Source organism: Aplidium turbinatum, chromosome 3 (assembly GCF_918807975.1).
Source record: "Aplidium turbinatum chromosome 3, kaAplTurb1.1, whole genome shotgun sequence".
Taxonomy (NCBI): Eukaryota; Metazoa; Chordata; class Ascidiacea; order Aplousobranchia; family Polyclinidae; genus Aplidium; species Aplidium turbinatum.
This window is the reverse complement of record NC_137474.1, coordinates 39,820,602-39,846,076: the sequence shown is the minus strand read 5'-3', so window position 1 is coordinate 39,846,076 and position 25,475 is coordinate 39,820,602. Positions and strand designations below refer to the sequence as shown.

The following is a 25,475-nucleotide window of genomic DNA, read 5'->3' as shown; positions in this document are numbered from 1 at the left end:
TCCAATGACGTTTCACTTCTATTGCACACATTGCAAAATAACAACTAAAAGACATCAGAACGATCTGTTCAAAACAAATTAGAATCATATTTCATCAAATAAAATGACAAAAAACGACAAAGATTTAAACGAAATGTGCTCCGCCACTCGCGAATTCAAATTAAACAGCGAAACTACCGAGGATATAATGCAGCTCAGAAACTTTCGAAAAAAAAATTTCGTGTTTCTAAAATAAACCAGTAGTGGAGGCTCGTAGGCTGATTCGTACACAGGGGTTTCTGACAGCATAGAACTTTGGAATCAGCACCGATATGATGAAGACCATGCTACTAATCTCACTTTTTACCACCCTCATGTGGCGTTCCAGGAAAGCTGCACGCAACACCGGACAAAACCTCCAGATATGAAAGAGCATTGAATTATCCATAAATCGTAACTTGAACAGTTTCATAACAAAGAACAGAAAGCGAATTAGAGTCTTCAAAAGACAAAATTCACAAGCTAATTAAATAGATAATAAAACAAGAACATACTAGTACGTGTACGACACTGCAACCCGGAAGAACAAACGATGAAAAAAATTAAGAAAAATAAAAATAAATTACGGAAACATTGACATATGTACAACATGACTAAAGTGCGTTTAGATCTTTTTGCGTAGATTTAACGAAACTGAGCATCACATTGCAAAAACGTTGTAACGAAATTGAAAAAATTTACGAATCATTAAGTGCAGAAAGTTATAGAAGTGGTTCCACTCTGACCAGAATGTTGAATACATTATTCTGCGGCAAAGGAAATTTTGTTATACGAAGAGAAAGATTTTTAAGGGGGAGAAAACACAGTGAAGAAGGAAAAAACGAAGAAATGCTCGGGAAGGGAGAAACACTGCACAGCAGAAGACTTTCTCTAAAATAGAAGACATTTTGGAGTATCCGAAAACATCCGAAAGTCTCCGAAATATCTTCTAAACAACTTTTCATGAATTACAAAATATATAAGGATGAGAAAAGTGAGAAAAGGAGAACCAAAGAAAACATGGGAAGACACAGAGAAGGATGATCTGAAAAAGGAATCTTAAAAATTGAAGATGTCAACGATAGAGAGAAGCGGAGGAGCCGCTACAGACAACAGGTTGATCCCGATGTTTCGCGATGAAGAGTTGGATTTGACTTCTAGGATTCGAGATTTGCCTTCTTTGAAGCAAAATGGAAAAAGAAAAATACGGTAATGAAAGTTCTATGGATCATTTAAATCCACAAAATAGTGTTTCCACAAACAAAAATCAGACCACTGATGAGATGTAACTAACTAAAGCAGCTATATTCCACTGGTACTGTATCAAAATTGCTTTGTCATGAGTGTAGCAACTGACATCTTTCACAAAATAAACATGGCATAGATTAATCATCTCTGGATGCTTTCATGACAATAACATTAAATGAACTTATGCGGTTGCATGATTGGTGAATGGTTTTGCTTAACTTTGTATAAATAACACGCAAAAATTCGGAAAAAATACTCTTAAGAATCCAACAAATTCTTCTTCAATGCACTTTTTAAACAGTATACGACTGGAAAGCAATGGTCAATAAAACACTTTTAAAAATTTTACACGAATTCCACGAAAGCGGATCCAACAAGTACGTTAATCCGACTTTCCAAATACACCATGAAGAAAGTTACTTTTCTGTGTTTTGGGAGGGGCGATTGCCTCTATCCCAGGATCCGACACTGCTCCAGCGAACAAAGTCAGTTCTTTTTGAACATCTGCTGACTTTGAATCAATGCAAAATCGAAGGACATGATAGCTGGGTAGAAAAATATACAAGGCAATATCATAGAAAGCACTTTTAAATTAGTTCTGTTACAACGTTCAACCACGCAATGCTTTTTCAGCAACACAATACACTGGAAATGTTTTGCAGTTAAATATCTTCAAATTAAGCCAACGAAGTGCCTTTCGACAGTGGTAGCTTTGGTCGCCAGCCTTGGATGAAGCGCTTTATTTTTAAACGATAAAGTTTGCTGAGATGGAAATCCTCCTCCAGCATCGCATCCGTTAGTTCCGAAAGCATTGATCCGTCTATCCGTTCGTTCCCAAACATTGTCACAACATCTTCACTTAAACCGATGTATCTGAAAAGTTAAGGAATGTTCTTCAAATTGTATCAATAAATTAACGCATGAACATCATGCGACCCTGGTTCGACCCCCGGCTTAAGTTGGTTGTGAAAAAAAAACCGAGTTACCAAGAGTTACCAAAGCCGAGTTAAGTTAAAAAAGAGTTAAAAAAGCCGAGTTACCAAGCCGAGTTACGTTTTACCTAAAAAATGTGGTTTGGTGCGGATAGTTTAACTTTCGTGGTTGCGTGTTAAATTACTTATTCACCGGATCGCTAAAAATATTCAACTTGTCAAATTGGACCTTTGTTAACAATAGTTGAGTTAGAGTAGTTGAGTTGAGTTAACATTAGTTGAGTAACCCTGCCTTATACTATACAGACTCTGCGTTATGGCACAATAAGGTTGTTGGTGTATACAAGTTGCCAAAGAGCGCATACCGCCACCAAAAATGTCTTCTTTAAAAATAAGGGGCTTCAGCTGTTAATCAAGAATTATCTTCACATCTTTTTAAGAATGTGTGAAGATGCAGTAACCGGTAGTCAGGGTTCTAAAAAACCTGTTTTTTTTTTAAATAAAACCCAGTCCGCCCGTTTTTTTGGGCAAAAACGGGCTTTTTGGCAAAAAACCTGGGTTTTATGGGCAAAAATGATTTTTATCACGTAAAAATAGCTGAAAGAAATATTTTTTGCGGAATTTGTTCATTAGTTTAAGTTGTAGTTGTAGGTTATACGTTGATTTTATTATTTATGCAATATACAGTAGATTCATGTGAATAATCATGTTCCCAGGCAGTGAGTGACTGGTTGTTAAGCCTGCTAAATGTAACAAAAATTTGATTGTTTTTTTTCTTTTGTAGCAATAATGTAAGCAATAATGCAATAATGTATGCAACAAAACTAATGCTAAAAAAGATAACAATCCCGATGAACAACCAAAATTTGGAGTATTTAATTAGTTGTTGAAACTAAAACTTTTAAAAGTTTTGAGAAAAAACTTTGTTTGGTCACAGGTGTGTCTTGGCATAAGTTTTTTCTTGAACAGTTTTGACGTTTTCTCAAATTGGAGCAGAATTCTTCATCTGGCAACACCAGTTTTGTAGATCTATTGTAGCCTTTTTTTTTTTAAACGAAACCGTTTTTTTATGAAAAACTTATCTCACCAGGATAGCTACCCAATACAACCCTGCCAGAAGTGCGTGCAGCACATTGGTCGCAAGGTCTGACAAGTGACACCAGCTCAAGGTTTCGTACGACGACGTCACTAAACTAGTATTATGATTTCACAAAAGATGTGCAGCAGTGTTCACAAAGTATAGTTCTATATTTTGCTGACGTAGCCCATTGCGACAGGCGAATGCAAGCTTATTGTCTTTCTAGTACGACGCCACTTCCTTCCACAATTAACTCCTATAGATTTATGAAAATCATGTACTCGGCTGCGCCTCTATAAGGCTGCATTCACACTGTTTACTTTGTAAAGAGCCGAGAAGTAGTGCACTCCGCGATGGGTACAGCGCTATATGAAAACAAGCATTATTATTATAAAGATGAGAAAAAACACAATTATTAAAAACATCCTTGATCAAAATTGATGGGGAGGAAAACATCAAAACACACACCGAAAAACGCAATAAAAAATAAAGAATTATGTAACAAAAAAACAACAAAGCACCACTATATCAAAGTAACGTTGGTGGTCACAATAATAACACGAAACTGAAGGTTTATAATAATAGGTCTGTGCAAAGATACACAACGTCATTGGCAATTGAATGTGTGGAAGTTACCTCAGAGAAGCTTTTGTTTCGTCCACGGTGAACGAACATACGTCATCAGGGGGGGTCCAGAGCTTAGGGGGCTGAAACAAGAATTGATTTTAATGAAGAAGTCGTCTTTTTACATCGCTTTAACGGCCGGCGGTGTAAAAAACAACTTATTATTAGCCGACACAATATGACAACAACCAAGATAAAGTCTTTATTTTTATAAAAACATCAGCTTATTTTTAACTCTTCTTCCTGGTTTCCATTGTGGCAGACATCTTGTTTGGCCTTGTGTTGTCACAGGCAGTTGATTTTAGCTCTACCGTCACTCGACCTTTGGTCTTTGTGTGAGAATTTCAGCGATAGCACAATGAACTTCAATGAATACTGTTATTGGTCACATGAGAGTTGACTCCAGCTGGCAAAATTTGCCATTTCTTATGCTGTTTCAACGTTGCCAAACGTTGAAAAAAAGTAAAAAAGCTAACTTTGCAAGCCGGGATTCAGGACAGCAAATTCGTCATTTTACATTGACTTAACGTCTACAGACGATGAATCAATGTACAAATGACGGATTTTGCTGTCTGCGATGTTTCTATTAAGTAATAATGCATTGTTTCACAATTAATGCGGCAGACAAACTTGCTAAATTTAGGTGAAATTACGTACATTACTTCATGTTATTCCCTAATCTGCCTTTATTAAAACAGAAAGTTATTTCAATCTCTATCTAAGTCAGTGGCGTATTCTCCATGCATGTAAGGCATGCAGAATTCTGATGAAATCAGAAATCTTTCAGGAACAACGAATTTAGGCGTAGAAATTGAAAATATTAATAGCAAAACCTCCTCGCTCTCTTAATTTCAATATTCGAAACAATTGTTCGTTTTCAAAATTTGGCAAATTTGCTGACCCTGGCAGCCCTGCATGCTGAAGAGAGCTCAGTATGCGTTGATAATATAATTTGCCTATTTGCCGCTGTTTTACCAACACTGTGGCGCAAATGCGACCAAGGCATGCAGATTTGAAATTGCATGCAAAACAAAAATCACTATCTGGGGACATGGTTGCCAGATTGGACTTTTTACGGCCAAATGTCAGAAATTTGGCCTTTTTAAAAGTGTTTGGGCGGACAATTTTTGTTTGGCCGCTTGGCCTTTTTTAGTTTCCTGATTGGCACTTGTTTGGCCTTTTTTTTTGGTTTGCGGCTTTCTACTGTAGATAGGTTAGGCCTACTTTAACTCTATACTCATACTGTATCAAAGTTTTCAGTCAGATTTCGGCATTGGCGATGTCACAGAGCACCAGGGATCTTTCAGTTGGGTGGACAGTAATCTAATCCTATTTCAGCTGGTCAGGTTTAAACTTTAAACTGGTATTCGTTATATTGCATTGGAGAAGCTTTAGCCTAACTGGTTTTGAATGTTTAACATGGCATCTTCAAAGAAGTGGAAGCCAGCTTACGATAGTCAGCAAAAACATAATACTGAGTGGGAAAAACAGTTTCCATGGTTGAAAAAAGCACCTACTGGAAACCTACTGCAAGCTGTACCATTGTACTTTGAAACCTAAGCACAGTAGTTTAAAAGATCATCAAGAAAGCGGGTCGGGTGTATGCTGAAGGCCATACACCGTTGCATAGCGCTTCAAGTCCGCTTTCCTGCAATGCAGGATAAAGATATAACATTAAGACATTGGATTCATGGTGCGTTCTAAACATCAATTTTTGCAAAACAGCTCAAACAATCATCAGATAAGTAAGGCTCAGATTGCAAGAAAAGCTATAAAACCTAATGCAAATTTGTAAAAATTTTCTGGGGGGGCAAGGGCCCCAAATCCCCTAGACTGGCCATGACCCTCTTTCCATTGCATGCTCGCGAAAATCAACCAGGATACGCCACTGATCTAACTCACCCCTAAAACTTTGCTCTACAAGTTGAAATCTATTTGAAAACAGTATCTAGTGCTAAGTTTTTAAGACAGCCTCTGTAGTACTTACAGAAGCATACGACTTGGTCGAGACCTGGAGTTGCTGTGTAGCTTCCAATCCATCCCCATTGACGTGTGGTTTTGTACCTGATCAAATGTGCATGCTTGATTGTTTGAAACTTACCAATATTAGCATTTTTACAATAGTCAGAATACGTTAAGGCAATGTAAAAATGGCTACTTTTGCTAGTTTGATAAAGTAATTTGTTCGTCTTCCTTTGAGGGTTTGGCAAGGTTTCCCTGGGCTAGATTGAGAGGCTACCGTAAAGTGGAGTGAGGGATGGGCAATTCAGAATAATTCACTATTCCAGAATTATTCCGGAATACTAAATCGAATCCAGAATCGAATCCAGAATCCTAATAACTTCCAGGCTTCAGCAACGCAAAAAGCAAAAAAATTTCATGCAATGTTTATTTGCAACTTTAGACACAAAAGCAACACAACCATAGTAAATGTTTGTTGCAGTGCAGAACATAAAGGCATTCTAAATGACTGCCAGTCAAACGGGAGCAGTGTTGCCAGATGCTGGAAGTTCCTTGGCAACAAAAAGTACAGTAACTAAAATTTCACCCAGGCCCGTAGCCAACCGGGGGCCAGGGGGGCCTAGCCCCCCTGAAAAAATTTTCTCCCCCCCTGGAAAAATCCCAACATTTTCGAGCAACAGCTACAATTATAATGACTTTGCCCATTTAAATTTTTTCGGCCCCCCCTAAAAAAACGTGGCCCCCCCCTTGCTCTGCGGTCTGGCTACGGGCCTGATTTCACCAGATATTTAAAACACCTAAATAAAGCAATTTCGCCTAGAAAATAAAAATAGTTTTTAAGACATAAGACACTGCCATCACGCATGCGCAAACCTTTTGCAAAACGTTTTTTATACGAGCACCGAACTGGGATTATTTGCTAAAAAGTATAAAAAATTGTAAAGACTTTCTTGAAAAAAATTGAATGGGGAAAATTTTACCAAAAAGTTGTCTGGTTGCAAGGTCAAAAAGCTTGGCACCAAAGACCTCTAAATTTCACCAGAATTTTTTAATTTGGTGTTCTACTTCCCCATCTGGCAACGCTGAACAGGATCGCAGCTTAGTTGCCATCAAGACCGCACTGGAAAAGCAGCAGGTATGCTGAGATATTTCAGAGCCAACTCCTTTAGCAGGGGCATCTGCTCAATGTTGCGCCACCAGTCAAACAATCGCGGAGTCGCATACGCACGTGGATTGAATAAAAGCATTGTGCATGTGTAGTTTGTGTACAAAGCGTGAAGAAACTTGCGCGCTTAGTTTCTTTCATTGCTCATGCGAGCGAGTGACGTAGAAGGCATGCGTTGTGCACGCACAACGCGTGCAAAATGTTTTGTAAGTGCGGATGACGTCAGTGGAAAGAAAAAACTGAGTAAACCACACTTTTTTTCAGTTCACTGTCTCAAGTTGACAGCTTCCACATCACTTATGCATAGCTTTAAACCGAATCTTATTACCCGGTTTTATTGCCATTTTGGATTCGGATAGTTTAGGATCCGTATCCTTCTGGATTCGTTATTCTGAATTGCCCATCCCTAAGTGGAGACCAGCCATTTTTGGTCTTATTGTCTATAAAACACACAAGACTCTTGCATTAAACTCACTTAAATGTTTAGACACGATGTTTGGCTCACATATTTTCCGAACCACTTAAAATTATATGTTCAATCACCAGGCATGAGGTTGGAATCTGAATGCAAAAAAAAGAAGATTACAATACTGAAAGCATCAACTTACCTGTTTCGGTTTGTGAGCTTTTTTGGTCGAGATTTGAAGAAACATCCGCTACTTCTTCATCTTTTGTACTGTGGCCATCAGTTAATTTTGTAGTCCTGTCAGCATCCGCTGTCGAGTTAACTTCAAGCATAACTTGCTGTGCTAAAGCGGGACCTGTAGATGTTGGGTCCTCCACATCTTCTGCATTTGAATAGATATCTTCTGCCATCCAAGAGCGCTTATAGTCCTTCGCTACCTGATTGTGAGACGGTATTGATAAATCATCATTCAGCATCCGGTCCTCCTCCTGAAGAGCAGGAAGAGCTAAAGAGACATCCCGTTGAACAATGTAGTCTTTGGGCACAAGATTAGGTGGTTGTCTTCCAGAGACAGCATCTTGGTGGTTACTAATAGAAACACCATCTGCAAAAGTAAAAAATACACTTTTACATCTCATTATAAGAAAAAGAGGGGGTTGTCCCTACAAACATCTGTCCGATTGGCCTCTCAAGCAAAAGTAGGATCCGTAAAGGATACAAACTGATTTATATAAGTTCGACAAGTGAAAACAAAAAGATCGGCAACCTCTCAATAACATGTAGCTACACATTTAATTTATTGTTTCTTCATGTGGAGATCAGGGTTGTAAAAAACCCGGTTCTTTTTAATAAAACCTAGCCCGACCGAGCTTTTATGCACAAAAACGGGGTTTTTGGTAAAAAAAACGGGTTTTATGGGCAAAAATGGGTTTTATCACGTAAAATTAGACAAAAAGTTTTTTTTTTGCGAAATGTGTTTGACTATTATTATTTATACGATATGCATTCATGTGAAAACAGTGAGATTGGGACTCATGTTGCCAACCTCCTGGTGGTGAGTCCTGGTAATTCAAATTTAAGAAGCGAATGACAACCAGAGACCGTAACTCACAGGACACTCGGGGAGATCAAAGAATACACCCTCAGGCCGGGTGTCCAACGAGGGGAACTCATTCTACTGATCCTAAGCAAGTGCACTTCTCAGTACAGGCAGCTCCACCTTTCGTAAGGGTCGTGGTAACATTGTTGCAGTTGAACGTGGAAGGCCTTAACAAAGCCAATTGCAACACCAAAATCCCTTAATATGGTTTCATTGCATGTTATGACAAGTGACGCATGGTCAATGCCGTTTCACTGAAATTTCATTGCTACCTGTCTTTTAAAACCTACTTTGTTGGGAATAGTGGGGGGCTGCAGATGGCACAATTCCTTTTGAAGTTTCAATTGCGCCATTGCTTTGATTCGGTGGTTTCGATTTAGGAACAAAAGTTTCCCAGATACTTTCTTCCTCGTCTGCGGAGGCAATCTGTTGGGTGGTTTTGTTGCCACGAGTGCTATCCATGGTAGGTTCGCTGATAAAATGATAGGATTAAAAATCACTTTATTTCATATGACTATTAATAGAACGGAGTAATAATTTTGAAATCTTGTCAACAATAATGGTCCATAAATCAATGTAACATAAATAACAAATAGAAGAGATGTTTTCAAAGCCAATAGTTTTTTAGCCTGATTAAAAGCTGTTTGTGGTAAAGTTGACAACGCTTGATGCGAAACGAAAGCCTTTTCAATGAAAATATTTACAGTTTCCCTAAAGTGAAAAGTACTCATGGCGGTGCATACCTGAACCAAGTCGATCCAACCGTTGGAGTTGCGGCACTATTCGCTTGGGAGGATTGAATCGAAGACGACTTTGGTGGTGAAGGAACCTCTCTCTTGGAGTAAGGAGCAGATTTTGGAAGTTTGGTGTTCCTTGGAGGAAGGGGGGGATTGGATGTTGAGTTCATGTGTCTGGATGGATTTTCTCTTCTATTGTTATGGAAAGCGTCCGAGATTCTCTCATCCAGTTGAGGATTGTGGAGACGTTGAGCAGCTGATAGTCCTCGAGTTGAGTCTCCTACGTTCATCCTCTTTCGTTGGTTGCTCGGGTTGAGGACGAGAGTCCGTAAGGAAGCGTTGCAATTCAGTGGCACTGGCTTGGTTGCTCGCAATTTGCGGGGAATGTGAAATCTTACAGATCTGATAAAGTGAACGTGTTAAGTGGAGTTTTTATTACAAGCCAAACACCAAAAAACCTCGATGACCGGGCTTGTGGCCGTGGTTCAAAGCCTCTGCACGTATGTGCATTGTGCAACTGCCAAGGTTAAGTTCTAAAAGAGCTTTTTTCAATTCGCAGCCAGTAAATACATATGTCTTTTAATGAAAACAAAGATAGATTAAAAAAGCTGATAAACGACTGAAAGGTAAAACTATATAAAGTGAGAAAGATTAATTTGGAAAACACAAAAACGGCACAGCAAAGCTTGAGTGGTGCAACATATTTAACATTAAGCTGTGATCGGCAAACGGAAGCATAACAATGGTAACATAAACCTTTAACAAGTAACATAAACACCAAAGTCACAAAATACATTTCACTAACATGGCAACTTGCGTTTTTTAGGATATAATGAATACTTGGACAAAACTTGGCTAAGAAGTCCAAAAATGAACTAATACATCGCGTGAGCTTTTCGGGCATTTTCAAAACATTAATCATCAAGTCAAACACACACGTCATAAATGGAACACGACCATAAAAGTCGATAATGACATTTGCCATTCCAAGACAACCGATTAAAAACGACACCATTTCAAGCCAAACATCAGAAGTTGTCTCAAAGAATGTCAAATCATCTGATTAACGCAATAATCTGAGCTTGTTGTTACCGTTCGAGTGAAAGTCATTCAGCAGTCAGTTCATACGCTCAACGCTACCACAATCTTTCAATTCGTAACAGACGAAATCAATCACGTTTTTTTTCATCGCATAGATGGCACAGGACATAAACGGTGAAAAAAAGGAAGATTTTAAACACACAGCAACATCCTGCCATTGTTTCTCAAAATGCTGGTGTTCTTTGTTTTATCGATTTTTATCTAGGCGGCAAAATTGTCGTTTTTACATTGTTTCAACGTTTAGCTACGTTAAAGCTACGTAAACAAGGCAAATTTTGCAAGCTGAGAAAATGTGGATCAAAAAACGCGAGTAAATAGGATTTTCTTGGAGCAGCACTACACAAAAAAAAAACTTTTCTTGGCATAAAACGATACTTCTGGTTCACTAATATGTAGAAATAGTCAATCCATTTTAGTGGTACTGTATCAAGTTTCTTTTACCGAAATAACTGCAGCGAAATAACTGCATCACAAAGAAATGTGTGTTTTTTTGACTGGTTGTTGCTTTGTTAAAGACGAAGCACACAAGAAAAGATGATCACGCTGTTATCTCGTCTAAATTCTTGAAGTTTTAAAAATTATTCAAGTCTGTAATTGTTGAACTTAGCAAGCAAATTCGTTCACAACTCGAAATCTTACAACGTTTCAGGCTTTTTTGCATGATTCTAACTCTGCTGAGTTTTGTTATGTTCAAAAATATTTACAAAAGTAAACAATTGATCTTTAGGTACTGTGAGACAAAAATCCCTTACAAAAAAATTACAACCCAACGAACACACCAGGCTCTTTATTTTTTACCTTGTTTCAACTTTTATCCAACATCGGACGTTGAATAAAAGCAAAAAACATTGATTTGTTGATTGGAAATACTCCCAAACAAGATTTCTCACAAAGCAAAAATACGAAAATATTTTTCATTTTAAAAATCAAAGGGACATTGGTTTGGCAATCTTGATTCTCGGATCCTCGCGCACACCCCGACAGCCGAACCAACATCGTTTGATCTTGCAGTTTTTGTGCTCTAAGTCCAGCGCTTAATCAACTGAGTTACCGAGGCGAACATAGTCGCCTTTAACCAGTTAAGAACGTCAAGACGACTTCAAAGTTCCATCTACCAAAACTTTTTGTAGACTAACATTGGACATTGGTGTACAAGTGCTAGGGGAAACCTTCCTAAACACTTGTTAAGTGCCTGCGCATTGTCTACACATTAACTCATTACAACTTACACATTAACTACCTTGGGTGTAGCACGTAAGTCTGGCAAGTGTTGCAAGTCTTAACACGCAACGTTTTCTGTCCTGGTGTAATGCTACTGCTTGATATCGAGCAACAATTTAAGATATGGTTTCGAGTAGACAAAAAATTACTCTGCAAGATTTCTACCTTATTGTGTTTAACACTACGGTTTAAAAGAAAAACAAAAATTTGGACCAACCTCCAGACTGCCACCTCCAACACCTAGCAAAATTTGTCCTTTTTGCATTGATTCAACGTCTAAATGCTGAAAAAATGTCAAATCTGAGTTTTATACGTAGAGTGCAGAACAAAGGTACACACTCTTTTATGACTAAGCATTTTGGTAATAACTAACTTTCGTTTTAGCTTATTGCTCCACAGTTAACCTACACGCTAGAAAATTAAACACTAAACAAAGGTGTTAATTTGCCCACAAACCACACTAGATTCTTGGGAATATCAACCACGACTTAAAACATCCTACTGCGATCGTCCATGACCAAACCACTCTTCTATAATGTTACAGCAAACAGCTGTAAGATGAGGAACATATGCTACTTTAGATAACCAACAATCAATATATATCACGTCATTAACAAACAGGGAAGCAGTATACATAATATGAAACCGAAAATAAATTCTTTTCGTTATGGAGAAAGTAGTCACAGTGTAAACAGAAACCAAATAAGCTCCAAAAATGCAACACAAACCCTGGTGATTTTTCAGACTTACTCACTGCCATCTAACCCAAGAATAGACGCAAGACATGTCGGTTTGGCAAAGGGCTGAGTGTAATTGCTAAGTTGTAAAGAGGGTTGGATAGTCGTTAGCTGGGTTTTTTTTTTCGCTGAGACTTCTCGGTCATTTGTCCGAAATGACTTGAAAAAATTCGGTCATTTTTTATTTATTTCGGTCATTTTTTCCGATGAAAATATTTCCTTTGAAGTAGCTGATACAAACGAAAATTTGCACTTCCTGACTAGCTACAACATTAAGTTTCGCTGAGAAACGTTGTCGTGTTTTATCTGAGAAAAGTTAGATCAGACAAACGTTACTTTCAGTCTTCGAAATTAACATATTTTTATTTTTGCAAAAACATTGTCAAGGTCAAACGGCAAAAGTTGAAATTGCCTCGGCAATTGCATGTGAACGTTTATTACGAAAAAATTGTACTAAAACATGTAAAGCGAAAAGCAAAATATATACTAGAGTAGTCTATCACGACCGCACTGTTTGATTTATTGTGATGTAATAATACCAAAAACTAGCGATAAAGCGAGCAACGCGATACGCACGCTGTTAAGTAATAAACGTTATATAACTGACGGGGGGGAAAGTAAGTTAATTTTGGGTTGATTCAATGTTCGAGGCAACACAAATCGATTTAATTTTCCCGGCGGGTTATATTGCGTAACAACAGTACCCAATAAGAAATTTACGTTTGTTTTACATTAATTCGACATCTAGTGGCGTTGAATTATCATAAAATAACGTTAATTGCTCAACCAGGTACCAGTAACAAATTTCCCTGCGAAAAGATTGCCTCGGTTTACGTTTACACTAACATAATTTCGGCACAATTGAGATACTGTGAGCAACACAAAGTCGCGAGGCGCGATAAGGAGTAGATGCTTAGACTAATTTGACGTCTACCATCGTTGAATCAATGCAAATAGGATGATATTTTTATGAAAGATTCAATTCTCTCAGCTGGGCACGTGTCTAAGCGCCGGCGAAGTAGGAAGTAACCCAAATAAAACATCCAGCAATAGTAAGAGTCTGGTGTAGTCCAAGAAAATTATTTTTTTTTGTAATCTTTTGGTCCTTACAAGCGCTCCTGTGGCCTCAGCATTTTTATTGCCAACGCTAATGCGCCATTCACGCATCTGCGTCGGCAATCACCTCGGCAAGTGCCGATTGCCCACGCAAATTTCGAAGACTGACTTCTGTATTTGCGTTATCACATATAATAAGACATTGGATCAACGTTTAAACACTAAGTCTACGTCTTGTATTTCCGATTGACAAGAAATCGTACAGTGGCGCAAGAAGCTTCTTTGCAATCACTGAAATCGATTTGAGCGCGTACGTATTTTTTCGGACATTTTGACCGAATTGACTATATTTTTTTCGGACATTTTGCTAAAAAATCGGTCAATGACCGATAAATGACCGAAAAAAAAAACCTAGGTCGTTAGGTATCAAGATTTTAAAAGTTTTAAAATTTGCCATTTGGTGCTTTTGCTCTCAAAGCAGATTGGTCGTAACATAGTGACAACTGACAAGTAGCCTACTTCGAAACCAGATCTGGTTTTCTTTCTTCCGTAGTACAGCATTAGCCTACTCCGTTGGAGAGTGCAACAAGTTGCCATTTTTTTCGTAAAACCACCACCATGCTAAACACCACCCAAACAAGCAAAACAAAAACTACCACCAACTAAACGATGCCAGCTCTTAGAAGGTTATGGAGCAAACACATATGCGCAACTGTAAAAAAAAAATAACACCACACTTCTGTGGATCTACGCCTCAACACAGAAAAACCAACAGTTTCGTCACAATTGACAAAGAAAACATTGACTGCAGACAGAAATAATACGCTCTTGGCAAAGCAGGAAAATGTTATTTACACAAGGTGACCGTTTAGTTGCTGCTTGCGCGTATGTTGCACGTCGTACTTACGAGCAATATTCGTCTATGTTTGATGGGCTATTTTGCACTTTTGAGTTCATGTACGAGCTTAAAAGATAGGTTTGGTATTGATTGAGTTGAGTTCTTTCGTCATCGCTTTCCTGCAGTGCAAAAAGAAACACAGCTTATTCTGACTCAACTGTCACCCACTCAAAAATGTTATAGAACCTCAAGTGGTTAAATATTGAAGCCACATATTGTTTATATGCGAGTGAAATGAGACTAACCATGTTGAAATGTTGCGTTGGGGAAAACTAAACCAACTCAGTCATTTAACTGAAATCGAATGCAATTGGTTCTAAACAGAAAAAGTAAACTCACAAAATTTCACATTCCTTACTAAAATAGTAGTGCTCGAAATAACACAGCCACAGTTAAATTTTTCCCTCCAAGCAATATCCGTTTTTTTACACTGATTCAACATCTACAGATGGGAAATCAATGCAAAAAAAGGACCACTTTTGCTAATTGGGCTGTTAGCAAAAACGGTATGAATAAAACATTGCATCTTTTATGAGATAGCATTGTTGTGAAAGCTATGTTTATAAATTCACTTCTGCTTTGTTGAAAGAATCGTCCATGTCTTATTTTTGTCCGTCTACAGATAGACCACGACCACAGATAGACAATGGACTGAGGCTTTAGAAATTTAGTATGGCTATAAATAAGGCAGCGGAATTAGGGGTGTTCAATTTCGATTATTTGAATATTCGAAATTCGAAATTCAGTTTATTTTCGATTTCCGAATTTCGATTTCGAATATCACAACTATTCACCACACTGCAAAATGTGATTTTATTGAAAGAAACGACATGAAAATTCGCTAGAAAACGCGAAAAAAAGCGATAAAAATTTGCGAAAAAAGAACACAAAATAACGTCTACAGCTCCAGCCCCATGTTGGTGTTTAAGAACACAAGCGACATGGTCACCCATCAGTCGGGATCTCAGCTTCGTGACGGTCAGGCCAGCTTTTGAAAACGATCGCTCCGCTGGAGCCGAGGTCGCTGGGATCCCAAACACTTCAAGTTCATTTTCACAGCGAGCGATTCATTGCGCGACATTTCAATGCAGAGGTTTCGACTCGAAAGCGACATTGAGTATGTTTTCAAGCGCATAAAGCTAAACGCACACTCCGTCTACGTAGCAAATTATGTTGTTTTTGGGTGTATTCAACATCTGATAACATTGAATCGACACGAAATGGTAGATTTTTGCTATGTCCCAGGCAGCAAAATCAGTCATTTTTACATTGATTCAACGTCTGCAGACATTAAATCAATGTAAAAATGACAGATTTTGTTGTCTGTTGTTGGATTGTAGCATCGCAACTCGTTCTAGTGATTATTTATCGCGAAGCTGTTGCGGTTTGCATTCAAAAAGTGTTTTCCTGCTGCTGATCGCTAGTTTATCTATTGTTCTATGTATTAATACAGCATAAAAAGTTGCCCCCACACAGAAATATGCGTGGGAGCCTGGTCCCCACGCAGGCCCGTAGCCAGCCGGGGGCCTCGCCCCCTGAAAAAAATTTCGCCCCCCCCCCCCCTGGCAAAATCTCAACATTTTCGAGCAACAGCTACAATTATAATGATTTTGCCCATTTAAATTTTTTCGCCCCCCACCCCCCCCTAAAAAAAAGTTGACCCCCCTGCTCTGCGGTCTGGCTACGGCCCTGCCCTCACGGCTTAGGCGCCTATGGATTCGGTAAAAAAATGGATAAAACTGCGACAAAGCTCAGCTTACACTTTCTGCTAGTGCACAACCTAGCTATCTTCATTCTTGAGAGAAATTTGTGAAATTTGGCATTAAAAATGCCAACCTGGCATCCCTGGTGCAGGACTGGCCGTTGGACCCGCGAGAGCGTGTGATAGTCACGTGATCGACGATGCGCATGCGTCGAAGTCTTTTTTCGCTTGCAAAATGTGACAAGACAGATTTCGCGCCACTCGAGTTACTTTCAACCTCGTTCAGCCGATAGAGCGGCTATAATTTCGAATATGTCCGATACGAAAAACGAATTTCGAACATCACCTTAATCGAAATCGAATCGAAATTGAACACCCGTAGCAGCGGTATGTTCCAAAAAACTACCACCAACAACCTAACCGCGTCTTACTGCTCGTGAGGTGACATTAGGCTTAGAAAACAAGGAAGTACTTTCTTAATACCTACAGAAAAAAAAACACACGGAAATAACACGACCCATAGGTTGATGACTCACCCTAGTCATGTTCAGGTGAGCAAAGCACTTTAAGGGCAGTCGTAGTTTCTCATAAGTGTGGAATAATTTTAACAAAAAATTTCGACTATTCCACAAGCGAAAGCTGAAAATGCCAGCGCTTGTTAAAGAAAAAGTTGATAAAAGAAAATAAATGTGCATAGAATACGTTAAATCTATAATATATAAAAGTTAACCATGAGCACCAACCATGGATGATGTTGAGAGAATAGATGGTAATTTGAAAGCAACGTCTTTTGATGAAAATTCAACGATCTGATGAGATGGGGTAACTCCCAACACAATATCATGCTCTTCGAGCTGTAGAGCAAAATTGCAGAAGTTTGAATGACAGTTTTGGTTTCTAGCTTCCACGAGTGGGCATGCGCTTTAGCATGTAGTTGCAATGGTGAGTGATAAATTTCATATCAATTCTTTTTTTCAGCAATCGATTAAAGTTTATTTCTTTAACCCTTTCAAACCTTAGTTGTCGAGTGACCCAGCCCGAGCACATCACGTGATGCGAGAGGTGAAAAGCGACGTGGTACGTCGTTGGGTCATTGAAATTCATGTTTTAGATAGAATGTATGTATTGTCGCTAAGTATTTAGGCACCCTCGTTTAATCACTATCTGGTGTCATCACCAATTGAAACTATGCCCTCCACACCATGGGGAGGTCTGTGCAGCGGGCAGTTGCGCAGCTGCACGTAGTACATCATACTGGAGCGAAATCGCTCTTTTCTGGACTAAATGCAAGTCAAGATTAGCATCATTATTCTATACCACAGTCTTGCATTAATTCTGAACAATGATATATTCAACGTTACAGCAATGCAATCCATAGCAAATAAACAAACCCATACCCCAATAAGCTTAAGGTGCATTCCAGCTCTTAAAAGGAATTCATCCTTGACTGATCGAGAAGAATTAGTGGTGACTGTCACAGTGGTAGGAAAGTTTGCTTTCTCCATAATTTGTTGCAACGAAATTACGCCTCTCTTTTCAGTAAGAAAGATAATTGTTGGGGGCCTCGTGGCAAACCATCCTTGAACAGAATACGGCAACCTGTACAAAAGGGGTGTTCGCTAGTGCAATAGAAAGATACATTCATAAAAATTCAAAGTCAGTCTAAAAAATTAAGAGCTGCTAAATATCGAGCTACACGTTTGTGACTTAATACTAACCCATTGTCGTATCTCGGTATTTACAGTGGCTGGAATTTTAGCATAAGTGGTTGGGAGGGCAAGGAAGCCCATCTTCGTGTCCATCACAAACACGTGATTAAGTGTCTTGACAAAAACATCACCGCGTGCTCTTGAGCGGTGTCAAACCGATGCCTTTCTACCTTTATACAAAGGTTCTGCTATCTCGGTTATGCGGCCGAACCATCTTAATAATTAAACCAGGACTACTAACAAAGTATTGAGAAAACAAAAGAACTAAGCCCACGTGATCTTGATGCTGCAGCATAACATTGACACTACCGTACCTATATTGGTAGTTGAATGAGGAAAAAGGAAATGGTCACTCAGTTTCAGTTGCGAAAGTTTTTTCAAAAAATTGTGTACAGCCGCGTAAGCAACACTTTCACTGTCAAAAACCAACACATCACAAACCTTAAGCTTTCATTCAAACGTTGGCAGTTGACCATTAAGTAATTCTGTTGAGATCGCAGGACTCTATTGAATAACTTGCTTGCTGACTACAAACAATAAAAAGTATTGAAATTAGACTTGATCTGGTTCAGGACATGCTCTTGTTTCAATTTAGCATACTTCTGGTCACCGGCGAGTGTACCTTAAACTAAACACTACCACTTACAACCAGCTAGCATAGTCTATCGTTTTTTTACTATGATTCAAGGTCTGTATATGGTTGTTGAATGCTTTTTTATTATAAAATGCAATATTGGTAAGTGTTGGATCAACATAAAACAACAGAATTTACTGGTTAGAAATGCAGTATTCAGTATTTAGACAGCAAAATCAGTCATTTTTCATTGATACAACGTTTGCAGACGTTGAATCAATGGAAAAATGACTGATTTTGCTAACTGGGGAACACCAGAGAAAATGACAGCAAGTTTAAAAGATGCATTTACCGTAGTTACTGTTTATTGGCAGCTCAAATAACAAACTATACAATCAAGATAAAAAAAAAACACGTAGAAGATTGAACAAATTAACTTTCAATAGACCTTGGGAGTTAGTCCTTGACTATGCTGTGATTCCAGTTTGGTGATTATTGTAAGTTCATCTCCTTTCTCGAGAACAATCAAACCTTTCGCTGCAGATTCAGTGGGAGTGATAGTCAGTTGCTTTTGTAGATATACTTTAGGTGGGTATGCATCAGCGACTTCTTGGATGGAACGAAAAGTCTGGAGCAGAAGCAATTTCTCAATAAAGAATGTGTCATATATTATATATAATCAGTTGCATTTCAAACCCAGAATGCAGCAGTCCCCCCAAAAAAACTGTACAATTTATAATTAGAACATAACATAGAAAATTAAGCACTAAAACAGGTTCTGTCAAGTAGCAATTATTATGACATAAAAATTTATTTAAACAGAATGTTTTGTTGTACATACAATATACAAATACATATACCAAACAGCGAGTTATATCTATGAATAGGAAGATAGCCTAATTGACAAATTCTGTCTTGCTGTCAAAAATAGGACGTATACAAAACTTTATTAAACTATATAATAATTGTAAAAAAAACAGCATTTACCATCAATGGAGTAAGCTCTCTTTCAAAATCATTGTTCACTTTGAATAAACCATTGTATTCACTTGAAATTTCCAGTTGTTTACCCATTACATACTCTCCTTCTTCGATGGTCTGAGCTATTAATCTAATATCACATTTCACAGTTGTATAAAGGATTGTTAAAGGCTATATATATAAGTAATATGTGCTTTACCAAGTATATAATTATCAATTAGCGTAGTGTCGTTGAATACACTAAACAAAATATGACTTACATACCAGTACTGTCGACAAAATAAATCAGTTGAAGTAAAAAATACAGGGTTAAAAAAACAGAAACTAAATTTATGTTCAGCAAACAATTCAAAACTTGCATTCTCTTAATCGTCATTGCTCGAGATCAAATTTAAATTCACATCTAGGTCTATATCATTCTCCATTGACTTATGTTGATCACTGACAATTTATCATCAACCATGCTACAAATCAAAGTTAATTTATACTGTTGATAAAAAAAAGCAGTAACATTTTTGAAAAGGTTTGTTGAACATGAGTTTAATTTCTGCATTTTTTACTTACACTGATCAAGCCTTAGCCATTTTGTTAAAAATTCAATCACTTAAAAATATATGTCAGATACTTTATCAAATACAGCCCGCAGAACTATGTTACCAACGTGTGAATTGAGTTATAAACAAACAGAGTACTATAGTATTAAAAAGGTACCATACTCTATAAATTTCGAATAACATTAGCCTAATACGTTAAAATTCCTATCAATTTTTACCTAACTGGGGTTCTTTTTGAAAGCAGAAATACAACCTCATCGGCAGGGAGTTTGTAATCACTGGATGTTTTGGCACAAGATTTCACAATCTATGAAAAAATAAAATAGCTGTCATACTGTACAAATATACAAATCTAACATATTATAATACATATTATACTATTACAGGCAAAGATGTACGTATACACCGCAAATTCTACGCCGCAGACTTTTTGTTTACGCTAACGCTTGCGGCCACATTTTTTGGATAGTTTGCGCTTGAGGCTACGCCGTAAAGTTTTCGCGGTTTTTTAGCGCATAGCGTCAACGCATACTTTTTAATGTATTTTTTTCGCTACAACACGCCAATACCTTCCAGCGCTGCAGTTGAAAGAATGTTTGCAATGGGCAAAGACATATTGGAACCAAAAAACAGCAAAATGTCAGATGAACACTTTCAGATGCTTGTGTTTCTTCGTGGAAATTCAAAATAAAACTTGTTTGTTTCGAGTGGTTTATACCGTGTGAATGTTTGGCACCTAGCAAGTAGCAAACAAAATGAGTTTACGCTAGTGTATGCGCTAACGCCGCCAACTTTTTTTACAAGTTAGTTACGTTGACGCATACGGCGTATGGTTTTTTGAACGTTTGCGCTGACGGCGTCAATATTTTTTGTATAGCGCACATCACTGATTACAGGTACAAATGGGGTGTTTGCTAGTGCAATAGAAAAATACATTTATAAAAATTCAAAGCCAGTTTATAAAATTAAATTAAAAAATTTACTTTACTGCCGGCTTGGTTTAGGTTTCATTCAGCATTTTTTCAGTATTACGCTTGTCGCTTATGCTTTTTGAATATTTATGCTCATGTTTTGACATTATTGCGTCACTGTATTGTTATTTAAAACATTACTTGTAGGTTTTAACTGCCCTTTATCAGAACTGACGATGCACTAGCAAGTGCAAAATGTATTTTCTGTTACACCTACTGATAACTGATCCCTGTTGCCTTAGCAATTGAGGTTTTAGCTTTCTAGATATAGACCAGGGATCGTTTCAGAACAAGACTAGGTCAGAAAGCGAGGCAGACTCCAACTCAGCAGCAGCCTAGAGCAGTTAGTTACTATTACCGGCACCCAGAGATGGGCAAGATCACCAGTATTGGTGATCTTGAAGATCAAGATCAAGATCACCAAGAATAGGTGATCTTGAAGATCAAGATCACCAAACTATGTGATCTTGAAGATCAAGATCGTGATCTTGAAGATCAAGATCACTTTCAAGATCACTTTTTGTGTACTTGAAAAAAAAATAAAGTTTTTGATCAATGATGTTGCAAAAAATAATTACTATAAGCAACCTGGGTAAAGGTACATAGTTGGTATTGCTAACTTTAACTTTTAACTACTCGATCGCTGGCCTAAGAATTGTTATAAGTTAGTGACTGTTGCTATTAGGCCTATCAACTGTTGACGTAGTTTGCGTAGAATCGAAATGTCACACCCAAGGCCGAGGTTAATTACAGTATAGTAGGCTACTGAAAAAGTCGCAAAGTTTGCAATTAGTTTTATACTTTTTATTTATAATAAATAAATAAAAATAAACTTTGAATTGCACCATTTTTTACCACATTTTTGTCCGGTTCATGTGGGAGTTTTTAACTTTCACTGTATTATGTCAATGTTTATTACACCATTTACCCATCTGGCAACCTTGATACTGTTGTCTGCTATCAAAAAAGTTCAGAGGTTTGCGGTCAGACAAACCGCTCCATACTCGGACCCTGAACAAGTCTTGGTCTGGTTGATTTGCTGCAATAAACCACTTTAGATGACCAAAGTCGGCTAGAGTCCAGATTTTTTAACACCGCCATTCTAGACTTTCGAAACATCTAAAATATGGGTCAAAGAAACCAAACATTTCTTTAAAATTCACACATGGAAATTGTGAACAAAGTTAAATCATTTTTTTATTATACGTCATCATAAAGTACACGGAAGTTGACTTCTTTATTATGACCAACACAGAAAACTTTTTTAATTTTGAAATGGCAGCACTGACCAGATTAGATGTGGACTTTAAATCATTTTTTGTTGGAAACATATCATATTAACAGTGGCTTAATGTTGGTAGTCGCCACAATTACTTTGCACAGTACGAGTTCTAAAAAATGCCTCTATCTAGTAAGTAAACTTCAATTTTAAAGTGATCTTGATCTTATTGTTCTTCAAGATCAAGATCACACAAAAAAAAGTGATCTTAGATCAAGATCACCAAAAAAAAAGTGATCTTGAAGATCAAGATCACTTGTGATCTTCAAGATCAAGATCACGCCCATCTCTGCCGGCACCTTATATATATATTGCATTAGCAAAGTCATTGAGAAAGCTGAAACAGTTGCTAATTTCAAAAGCACTACCAAGAAATTAGTGGTCTTCAAAAAAAGTAATCATTCTTCACTCAAACTAGTGTTCAAACTATCGAATATTAAGGACAATATTCATTAAGCTAATCATACGTGCAATGAGTAGCCTAGCTAATGAGTGCATGATTGTATGAGTAACTAAACATTGTTAGTAAGAACAACTAAATATCATACACCCACAACTGCCAACTCCGACATTCAAGTGCAGGAACAATTATCCTAGTGAATGATTATAGAATGCTGGGTGACATATTTAAAATGAAAGTTTTAAGGGGGTTTTATGTATATATGAGTCCGTATAAAACGTAAATTATGATTCTAAAGGGTACCATACATTTATTTCAGTATCTTGCACAACAAACTGTAAAAAAGGCAGATTTCAAAGTCACCATTTACGGCAACCAAAACCTCAGAGTCTAATATCCCCTGGTCACTCAAGCATGACATCATGAACTCAAGAGCATCATTTGCGAAACATAGGGTCATGTATTCACCATGAACACTGACACAACAAAAGGACACAATTACAAAAACTAAAATGGTATTATAATAATACACAGTTAAAATTTCTTTTTCAGAAATTAGCATTGTCAGTTTGTGTAGCCACCAAGCCTACTTGTTCACAATTAACAGATATTGCATAGCATTAATCAATGCTCAAAATTAGGCCAGAAAATAACTGCAACAAACAAAATTTGGCTGAGAGAACAAAAGCAAACAGCTGTATGTTTTAAAGGTTGAACACAATTTTGTTTGGCAATCCTCTTCCAAAACAACTGAAAAACTTGAACGATTAAACTTCATTTACTTCACAACTGAAAAAAGAATAAGAAACAATCTACCTTTAAAAAATACAGAATGGAATAATAATCATTTTAGCTGATGCTCATTGCAACATCCTGAAATAAAAATGTAGCGCAATAGCAAAACTCTATCATCCAATGAGCCCTTTTGAATTTAAATCAAGTGTTCAAAATAGGTGCTTCCAAGCATGGTCAAATTGATAATGCATGAAGTCTCGTACGCAGACATTACAAATGAGCTATTCTAGTTGATGCAGAAGGCAGCAAACTATGAGGCTATCAACGTGAGCCTTTGAATGCTTTTGAAAAATCGGTAAAAGAAAAAAAGTAGCTCTTCATACTCAAGTGACGAGGTGATCAGAGCTTCAGAGGCTATGGCTTTGCCTAACATATACGGTGAGAATAGTCAAGCTACAAAAACAAAATGCAATCCATGGTCTATTCTATGTTCTGACACATTCAAAATATAGTTTGCTAGCAATTTGCAGTAAAATGTCACAAGTAAAATAGTAACCTGTGGAAAACCAAACTTTTCTTCTATTTTGTCCACATTCATTACTTCCTCTGACCATTTAAGCTCTTTACTAGCAGCAACAATGGAATCCATGACAAGAATTTAGAAATTAGCAAAAAAATAATGAGGTATGTGTTGTCTACATTAGGTTGCTTTATGCTAATGAAATAAGTCAAAAATTTTTTTTATTTGTTGTGTTCAGGCTTACGTCTGATGATTGAAGAGTCGGCTGCATTGCCAAGCGGTGAGAGACCTGGAACGACATTCGAAAGGCCCCGTTTCACCACCGCTCAAGAGCATGTGTCTTTGGCAGGACACTTAAAAGCATGTCTGAAGGTGGTCACAAAGATTGGTCCTTGCCTTCCAGTCCATTTAATCTAAAACCGGAATTGTTAAAACATAAAATAGCCCAGGTCTACTTTGCCATAGCCTCAACAAAATTAGGATATATCTTTTTGTTTTACTCAATGAATTCGATAAATTACATTCTAATTTCCTTTGCAGAGGAGTAAAATAACTTTGATATACTGTAGGCTACATGTAATATGTTACCGTACTTTCAGAGTAGCCTACATCTTTCCTTCACTAGAAGAGGCCGCTCCGATAACTCAGTTGGTTAGTGCGTGACTTCGTGAATGAAGAAGCTTCAAGATCAAGCGGCGCTGGTTCGACTCTCAAGCTGTGCGCTTGAGCAACACACGTTAAGGACTGCTCTCCATTTAGTGACATCTAATGGATGGAATAACTCCCCGACAACAACACCTCAACATTAGGAAACTTCACTCTGTCAATCTCAGTGACCGAGTCTGCGCCAGTGATTCAAAGCCTCTACAATTATGCAAAACTGCCAGGATTAAGCTCTCAAAGAAGCTTTTCCAGTCCGAGATTAAAGATTCAATCAATCGAAAAGCCTTCACTTTTTTGTTTACGCGCTGCAAGTGCAATTTCAACAAATTTGCATTTGCGGTGCTGCCAAATGCCTTACGATAATTGCCTCTAGGGTTGCCAGAGGTTAATATAAAAAAGAGCCCAAGCTTATGCAAAAAGTAGCCCAAAAGTAGCCCAATTTTTTTGGGGGTTCTAAAATGGAGCCCAAGCAAAGAAATAGGCCATTATACAAAATTTTTCTTGATTGCTTGATCATCAGTCCCAAATTATAAGTGTTTTTCCAGTTCTTTATGTCTTTCAGACAGATTGGCAACCATGCATTCACTCAACTGTTTGTTAAAATAACTATTCAATTCAACTGTTTGTTAAAATAACTATTCAATTCAATTTATTTTTATTTTTCAGAAAACAACAGCAATGATAAAGTTACCAATAGTTTACGGGAATAAAACCAGCAAAAGGAAACGGCGGCAAAACCAAAGAAGTTTAAAACGTGCATGCGATGTAAATTTAAAGGATACATCGATGAAAGTAAATTTAAGCACGGCCACCAAACCTAAACTACAAACAAGTACGGTACTGGTACCTAAACACAAAAAGATGGTTTAATTGCTTTTCGTGATGAGGTAACGGATCAAGAGTGTTCCCCTCAAGACCATCAACAGTTTTGATAACCCACCAAGGTCGATCAGCGTAGAAACTATCTTTTTGTCTTGCTTTTTTTTTTTACTCATATAAATTGTTAAAAAAAAAATCACCAGCCCTTTTTTTCTCATCTTTCTAAATTTGTAAAAACTTTATTAAGGTGTTGCGACCATGCCATAACTGATTTGTCCTGCTTTGG

At 37.6% G+C, this 25,475-nt stretch overlaps 1 protein-coding gene across 1 annotated transcript; it reads right to left on the bottom strand.

Moving 5' to 3' along the window:
* LOC145766934 (GRB2-associated and regulator of MAPK protein 1-like) lies at positions 1-23,897 on the bottom strand. Its single transcript, XM_082578642.1, has 14 exons — positions 23,744-23,897; positions 20,021-20,109; positions 19,255-19,378; positions 18,716-18,895; positions 18,135-18,220; positions 17,382-17,583; positions 16,728-16,838; positions 14,292-14,401; positions 9,276-9,671; positions 8,823-9,004; positions 7,636-8,037; positions 5,888-5,964; positions 3,913-3,983; positions 1-2,139 (listed from the first exon to the last, which is right to left on the bottom strand). Exons 1-14 carry the CDS (start codon positions 23,834-23,836, stop codon positions 1,944-1,946), a joined length of 2,319 nt encoding a protein of 772 aa, XP_082434768.1. The 5' UTR covers positions 23,837-23,897; the 3' UTR covers positions 1-1,943.
* Positions 23,898-25,475: the final 1,578 nt, after the last annotated feature.

Excerpts from the sequence above, each read along its gene's own strand:
- LOC145766934 (XM_082578642.1), bottom strand. The coding sequence starts at position 23,836 with ATGGATTCCATTGTTGCTGCTAGTAAAGAGCTTAAATGGTCAGAGGAA. Across the intron at positions 5,965-7,635 it reads AAGCTCACAAACCGAAACAG|GTACAAAACCACACGTCAAT; the intron begins GTAAGTTGATGC and ends ACATTTGATCAG. Across the intron at positions 2,140-3,912 it reads GAAACAAAAGCTTCTCTGAG|ATACATCGGTTTAAGTGAAG; the intron begins GTAACTTCCACA and ends TTAACTTTTCAG.